This window comes from Pyxicephalus adspersus, chromosome 9 (genome assembly GCF_032062135.1).
Source record: "Pyxicephalus adspersus chromosome 9, UCB_Pads_2.0, whole genome shotgun sequence".
NCBI lineage: Eukaryota > Metazoa > Chordata > Amphibia > Anura > Pyxicephalidae > Pyxicephalus > Pyxicephalus adspersus.
Genome location: NC_092866.1, coordinates 38,672,368 through 38,680,589, shown reverse-complemented (window position 1 = coordinate 38,680,589; position 8,222 = coordinate 38,672,368). Strand labels below are relative to the sequence as shown.

Below are 8,222 nucleotides of genomic sequence, written 5' to 3'. Positions count from 1 at the left end.
AATAACTGTGTACTGTAGTCTTCTTCATGGGTAAATAAGGCATCCCCCTGAAAATAAGCCCTAGAGCATATTTTGGCCTTCCAAAAAAAAATAAGACAGTGTCTTATCATCGGGGAAACAGGGTACCAGAACCCCCAGATCCTTTTCCATTTCTGACTCTCCCAAGTGTATTCCCCCAGACAGTATGAACCATGCATGTTGTTAGCCCCCAAGTGCATAATTTTACATATATCTATAATAAATGTCATTTGCCACTTGGCTGCCCAATCAAACAGTACATCCAGGTCTGCTTGTAGATTATAGACATCCTGTATGAACAGGATGTCTATACATAGATGATTGTATAGATGATTAGATAGTTTGGTGTCATCTGCAAACACAGAAATGTTACTTTTAATCCGAAACTCTATATCATTTATAAAGATGTTAAACAGTAAAGGTCCCAACTCTGAACCCTGGGGTACTCCACTAATAACCTTAGACCAGGGGTTGGCAAACTCCGGCCTTGAGGCCAGATACGGTCTAGGCAGTAGTTTGTTCTAGAGCCGCGGGTTGCTGGCTGGATCTGCCAGGGGCGTTAGGAACTACCGGAGCTCCGGTGCCGCTTCCTTGCTGTTGCTCCCCTATTTTCCGCTGCCAACGTTGATATTCCGCCGCCACGGTAAATAGGGAACACTCCCTGAAGGTAAATTCACTTCAGGGGGTATTCCCTGGTGGTGGGCACAGCCATAAGGGCGGGACTCAAAATCCAGCCTAGTGTACTCCTGCCCACCCCATAAACGGCCTAGTGCACAATAAAGTTTGCCAACCCCTGCCTTAGACCATTCAGAGTATGAATCATTAATTACAACTCTCTGGATGCGGTCTTTAAGCCAGTTCTCTATCCATTTACAGGTTGACTTTTCCAAATCTATTGACCCTAACTTGCATATTACAGTCTGTGGGGTACAGTGTCAAATGCTTTAGCAAAGTCCAAGTACACTATATCAACTGCTATTCCACTGTCTACCTGTCTACTTACTTCCTCATAAAAAGAGTAAATTTGTTTGACAACTTCGGTCCTTCTTGAAGCCATGCTGACTATCACTTATAATATTATTTTCCAGCAGAAACTCCTCTATGTGGTTCTTTATCAAACTCTCTAAGACCTTTCCAACTATGGACGTTAAACTAACCGGTCTTTAGTTACCTGGTAATGACTTGAACCACATTGGCCAATCCATCCGTACCTTGCCAGTGACTAGAGTCTCTAAAACCTAAAAATAATGCCTTTGAAATAACCAAGCTCAGCTCGTGGGTGTAATCCATCAGGTCCTGGTGCTTTGTCAATCTTAATTTTTCTGAGCTGTTTCTATCATATCCATTCTGAGCCATTGTGACTTATTTAAGGCAGTGATATTGCTATTATGAACTTGGACTTGAGCTCTGCCATTTTCCTTTGTGTACACAGAGCTAAAAAAAAAAGTTTAGTAAATCTGCCTTTTCTTTATCCCCAGTTACCAACCCAGCGACATCCTTTAAGGGGGGGGGCCTACATGCTCAGATCTGATCTTTTTGCTATTATTATATTTTTAAAAAATGTTGGGGGTTTGCCTTACTTTCCTTTGCAATCTATTTTTCAATTTGAAGTTTTGCACATTTTATCTCCTTATCTTTTGTTATATTCTTTATAGTTTTCAAATGATGAAGGTGATCCTTCATTTTTATATTTTTGGAATGCCCTTTTCTTGTTCATTTTGGCTTTTTTAACATCAGCTGTGAGCCACATAGGTTTTACTTTTAGCCTCCTAAACTCATTACCCATTGAAATATATTTTTCAGTGTGCTTTTGTAGAACGGACTTGATTCATTCCCATTTCTGTTCTGTGTTCTTTGAGAACAATATTGTCTCCCAGTCCAAGTCACAGAGAGCCGCCCTTAATAATAGAAATTTGCTCTTCTAAAACTAAATGTTTTTATCTTTCCTGTTTTTCATTCCTGTTTATAGCTTACATTTAATGAAAACATATTATGGTCACTGCTACCCAGATTGTCTTTTATATGCACATTTGTTATAAGCTTTGCATTGTTAGAAAGAACTAGGTCCAGCAGAGTATCATTTCAAGTTGAGGCTTCTATAAACTGTACCCCAAAATTATATTGTATTAAATTGACAAATTTCCTCCCTGTGTTGAGATACATCTGTCAACATGAACCCTAAACCTGCACCAGCTAGAAATTGAAAATGCAGGCTGACAGAAAGGTTAGGTATATATGATATTCACTTACATCATGTATAGCATATTTTGGAACAGTGTTTTAGAACCCTGAAATCATTTTCAGGTCTTGAGGGGTACCCCTGCCTTAATTATAACAATATCCACAGTACATTAGTGTGGTGGTGAGTGGGAATAATGCCTCTTATATTGCTGGCCAATTCACTTTCAGGAATAGCCTAATGGATCATTGATGTCGGTTAAACTGACTTGAGAGTCACAAATTGTTCATTGCTCAAGAAACCCCTACCAACCTCTGATAGAACCCTGGTTGAGAAACACTGCTTTAGACAGTATAGATATATCACAAAAATAAGTGGTTCAAATGCTACTTTGATATGGGGGGATGGATTTGAATTATTATTAAAAAGGATTTATATAGTGCTAACATATTATGCACCGCTGTACATTAATTAGAGGGGTTGCAAATGACAGACAGGAGGATGAAAAGCATTTTTTTTTATTACAAAGCCTATGATGCAAACCTTTTTCATTACTACTACTACTTTCACGTTAAAACTTTAACTACTGCAGTATAGGAACTGTAATGTTGCACACAATATTTCTTCTAATAGTGATATGAGGCTTTTATTACATGGAGTATGTCTTGGATGCTAGCTTGATAGAACCAACAATTATGGCGGAATGCCTGTTAACAGGAAGACTATAATGTATTGCGAGATCACACTAACACATCTTAGTGGGTATTTTCCAGGGTGACAGTAGTAAGAATCTGCAATTAGTCATTATTGACTGACGGTCCTGCAAGACCGTTTTAATGACAATCCAACTTCATGAGGTATCTTGTATGGGTCCCAGAGGCACCATATTGTTTCTGCCTGAATGTTTTTTTATGGTGTTTGCATGTCCTTGGTTACACATTATACAAATAACCCTTGCTTTCCTGGCTACCAGTTAAGTATCCATGCCAGATGCTCATGTAAACTGAACACTGCAGCCTACATAGAAATCTGTGCATTGGTTCCCCTGGTCCCAAATGCACAAATGGAAACTCCTTCACATCTAACACAAGCATGTCAGCTAACTGGCATTTAGATGAGCACCATATTAATTCCAGTGAAGCTCTCAGGGAAAGGTCTGCTTTAAAGCGGAACTATCATTAAAAAACCAAACAAAAGGACCCCTTTACAGGTGTAAAGCTCCTGGTCCAATCAGTCCCCCACCATCTCATCTTCTTCGCAGAGCAGACACTTGGTGCCATCATCTTCCTTCCTGTGACACAACCTGATCGCAGGCCAGCACAGTGCGGTGATGTGCCTTTTTGTAAATGTAAATGTGAGGTATGTATCCCCGCAGGTGTCCCCTTCAGTCTTCAATGCCATGGCCAACCTTTTAAATAATATAAAAAATTCAATGATAGGTCTGCCCTAAGAAAAATACATGGGATTTTCTTTTCTACAACAAAGAGCCCTGCAGTAAACAGTGACCCTCCAAAGTTGGAAACAGTCTGGTGTTTTTTGTTTGGTTTCTTCAATTTGTGATGGGTCTAAAATTACCACCAATGTCTGTATTCTAAATTATATCATTTAAGAATAATTGCTGAAAAAGATAGAAATAATATATTATCTACTTTTTGAGGGAATTGTGTAACTTATTTTATTTTTTTAGATTTCTGATACTATTTAAAATGGAAGTTTCAATAAAATAAAACAAAAGACACTTCTATTGAGCCCTAAATTCCTCCAAATCTAACATTTACTCCCGCCTTGTCCTGCATTCTTTTTTTCATACTGGGGCAAGGGAAGCACTGGGCATTGCCATCTTTTTTCACCCAGTCTGGCACTGTGCAGGCACATGATCGGGTGGTGTATTTTCCTGTAAATGTAATAAAACAAAGTACCGATCTCTCGTTATCCATAAAGAACAATTTTCCTTTTTTTTGCTGCATGAATAATACTTGCTCTCTGTCCTTTATTCATAACATTAAACTTCTCCTTATAATACCTGCAGCATTAGTGGCTTCATCACCTACTGCTGAACATATTTAGAGTCAAGTTTTGTGCGCTACAAGTAGGTCGCCATCTTTCTCCTCCCGGAAGTAAGGCGCAAAAACGTCATGAAAGCGCGACTCATGCTTTCTGTCACATCGGAGGGTCATTAGAATCAACATGTTTCGGTTACAAGGATACCTCCGGTCTTGCTGTCGGTGGAGGCTGCAGACAACGCTCTTGGCTCGTCCCTACAAGATAGAGCCGGTGAGCCGGGATGTGGTGCTGTTTGAACACTCAAGACCGCGCTTTTTCCGCCTGCTGGGGATGTTCTGCGTGGCTCAAACCGGCTTCTGGGCTTACTTGGCGCATTTCGGCTACTCTACTTTGCGGGACCTCAGAAAGAGCAGCAAGGGACAGGACAAGGAGATGAAGGGAAGGAACATGGGCTCCCCCTTCTGGAGGGCGGCGTTTACTCTGGGCTGCTTGTCAGTGGGTATGTCATTACTGCTATTGTGATTGTGGATCAGAGTGACAGGCAGACATCTAATATTATCTACAGAAGTCCGCGTTAAACCTTCACGTTTCTCTCATGAGTTTACAGTCTATTCTGAGCTCACTTCCAAGTGTGTTATATACCCTGGTAACCCCCCCCCCGCTGGGCTCTGTGGTTCTTCCTTCCATATGTTTTATCAATAATGTTTCCTGTTGTGATGTAGCGGTAGGTGGGTGTAACCACAGCACCCAGAGGAAGATCACCTGACACACACAAAGGTGTCACCCTGACAGTGCATACCTACCTGCACATTATGGCAAAACTGTTTTGAGGTGAAGCTTAATTCTGTTGTAAAAGTCTTATTTTTTAGGATACCACTCTTCAACATTTTGTTGACTCTACATTTTTGTTGATTCTTCTATTTTTATTGTGGGCGGGGTTTATTTTCTGTGATGGAGTCATTTTTTTCTCCTCATTGAAGGACACAGGAAGTCTTCAACATTTGGGTTATACTGCCATCTAAAGGAGGATTGGATACTGGCAAAGAAACAAAAAAAAAACAGGACAACCCCTACTACTAGCACAGGGGTCAGCAACCTTTACTATCAAAAGAGCCATTTTGCCTCCTCTTCCACTAAAGAAAAATAGTCTGGAGCCGCAAAACATAACTGCCCCAATTTATTAGCCATTGTTTCTAAATTTATATGTTGGTCATTGTTGTTATTGTTTCCTATTTATACTTTGGTTATTGTTCCACAAAAGAAGCTTAATGATATTTACAGGACAATCACTCTTCACAATGCAGTCAGCTTTCCAGATATTTGAAAAATGGTGAACAATGGTCAGTTGGTCACAAGCTTTGGCCCAGGAAAACAAAAGGTGTAGATAAAAAAAAAAAGTCCTTGTATGTAGTTACTTTGATTCCTTCTTATATATCAAAAAGGCCACATCACCAGACCAGAATAAAGAGAAGCTGCAAGCGAAGGAAAGTGAAGATGTTTTTTTTTTTTTTTGCTTTGTTTGTGAATTTGTTTAAAAAAAAAAAAAAAAAGTGCTCTATAAACTGCATTTACTGCACAATCCACTAAAATACAGTATTGGAGTATATAGGTCTGCTGTGTATATCCTTAATGCCTGTGGCTGCATTTCATGTTCTTTTCAAATTGTCTTCAAAAAAGATAGCCCAGATACTTGACATCTCAGGGCTGCGTGTTGGGTTTATCACCACTTTCCTAGACATGCGCAAGCTTTCAGCGAAGTGGGTGCCCAAATGTTTGAACAGTGATCAAAAGAAGGAACGAGTTGAAGCATCCAAAGACGTTTTGGCCCTTTTTTAAGCTGCACAGGACATTTTGGCTAGGTTAGTGACTGAGGATGAAACCTGGCTCCACATCTATGATCCAAGGAACAGTCGAAGGAATGGCGCCACAGCGGGTCTGCGCGGCCGCAGAAGTTCCGAACCCAGAAATCGGCCAAAAAAGTAATGGCGTCCGTTTCTGGGACAAAGACGGTATTCTGTTGGTGGTCTACCTACCTCCGGGCTCTAGTATCACCGGACAGTAATATGCTAACCTCCTAGAGGCAATTAGGACGAAACGACGTGGAAAGTTGACCAAAGCGATCCTTTTTTTGCAGGACAATGCACCTGCACACACGTCCAACATTGAACACCTGAAAGGGCAATATTTTGAGGACATTTTTGACGTCAAAGATGCTGCTGAGAGCTGGTTTGCAGCCCAACCAAAGGACTTTTATTTGAAAGGTCTAGAAAAGCTGCAACTACGCTGTACCAAGTGCATCAGTCTCGGGGGGGGATATATTGAATAAATATGTTATTTCATAACTCTGGCTCACTTCTTTCTGGGCAAAGCCAGAAACTTCTTAGCACCCCCTCGTGCTTCCTCTCTCTATCCCAAAAAAAAGTTTTGTCTTTACAAATATTTTAAAATAACCAGGTATAAAAAATCTTTGGCATGAGTGCGATAATTTCGAAAGTAGCTCTGATGAACTACAAGAAAACCAAGCAGTCTAATACCAGCTTCATCAGAAAAAAATACCTTAGGTGATAATAAAACACTATCTGCCTATAAAGTGGACCTACCACTGCGAGATGATGGATACTGCCATAGCTGAACTCCTTCTAAAGAATTCATCTTTCTTGGTTTCAGTAATCCTAGTCACACACTTGACACAGAAATGCTGCAATCTGAACACCTGAGCTACACTCATTCTGGGTCAGTGACATCAGAACATCAACCTGGGAAGCAGAATGTTTAGAATCAGATTGGCAGTTTACATAATCTCTCAGTGAAAGGTCCACTTTTGGCAGCCTTTTAGATTTTAAATGGTTTTATGTAAATGTGGTATGATCTTTATTACCATTTCTATATCACAGGCCTCCACAGCTTTGATTCTGGATCCTGCTACTTTACATCTTTACTTATTGTGCCAAGTTTACACCCAGGTAGGAAGCAAGGTAGAGGAAACCAGGACCCCAAAATATACCACCATACATCATTTAATGGTATAATGCAAGTCAGATACTTTCACATTTGTCATTATTTATTGAAAAAATGGTTTTAGCTCAGTAAGATGTCCCACGATATGAAATATATGGGTTGGTAGGAAAAAGGAAGACTCCTTTAAACATACATAGATACAGTCAGGGGCAATGTGCTGTGATGGTGTGTGTTTTGTAGAAAAATAACATTGTTTTTTGTCTGACATTGTATAATTGGCAAAGAAAAAGGAAGATTTGAAACTAGATTAGTGATTGTGTTTTTTTTTTTCTGAAAACAATCATTGTAACCTATACTCTTATCTTTCTAGGTACCCTTATAATGGCAGCTGGTTTGTTATTCTCCCGCCGTTCTGTCAGCTCTTTGATTCTTCACGCTGGAGGAGATAAAGTAACCATTATTACAGCAGGGTTTTTTGGGATCAATTCATCATTCACCCTTCCTTTAAAGCATATTTCTTGTATGGCTCATCGCTCAGAGGTTCCTGCCATGATACCCCTTAAGATCAAAGGTCACTCTTTGTACTACTTATTGGACAAGCAAGGACACGTATCCAAGGCAAAGCTGTTTGATCTGACAGTGGGAGCATATCGTAAGCTGTAACAGCTATTTTATACAACTGCCTTATGTATACACATAGAAAAATAAAAAAAAAATGTATTTGTAAAATGAACACTGATGAATGTACATCAACAACAAAGGTTATGTTTCCTGTGCTAGAAATACTTTAGAATTAAGCAACTCTTGTATTTTGTAAACGATTTACCTGCCAATTCCACTATTTGTTACAAGATACAAAATTTACAATTGTGTCTGCTGTGCTTCTTTGATAGTTTGCCCCTATGTGGCAGAATGATTGCTAGTTTTAATATGCATAAAAGTGCATACATTGAACGGCTGGCCCCAAAAACACATCGGAGTGGATGGGTGAAAAATATTTTAAATACAGCCCCTTTATTTTATCTGACCGTTCCTCCAAACCACAGATGCAGTTTATAATGTG

General features: G+C 39.7%; 1 protein-coding gene across 1 annotated transcript; it reads left to right on the top strand.

Annotated features, from left to right (window-relative positions):
• Positions 1–4,334: 4,334 nt before the first annotated feature.
• Positions 4,335–8,029, top strand: TMEM223 (transmembrane protein 223). The gene is made up of 2 exons (XM_072421603.1): positions 4,335–4,700; positions 7,530–8,029. The coding sequence occupies exons 1-2, from the start codon at positions 4,385–4,387 to the stop codon at positions 7,820–7,822; spliced, it is 609 nt and encodes a 202-aa protein (XP_072277704.1). The 5' UTR covers positions 4,335–4,384; the 3' UTR covers positions 7,823–8,029.
• Positions 8,030–8,222: the final 193 nt, after the last annotated feature.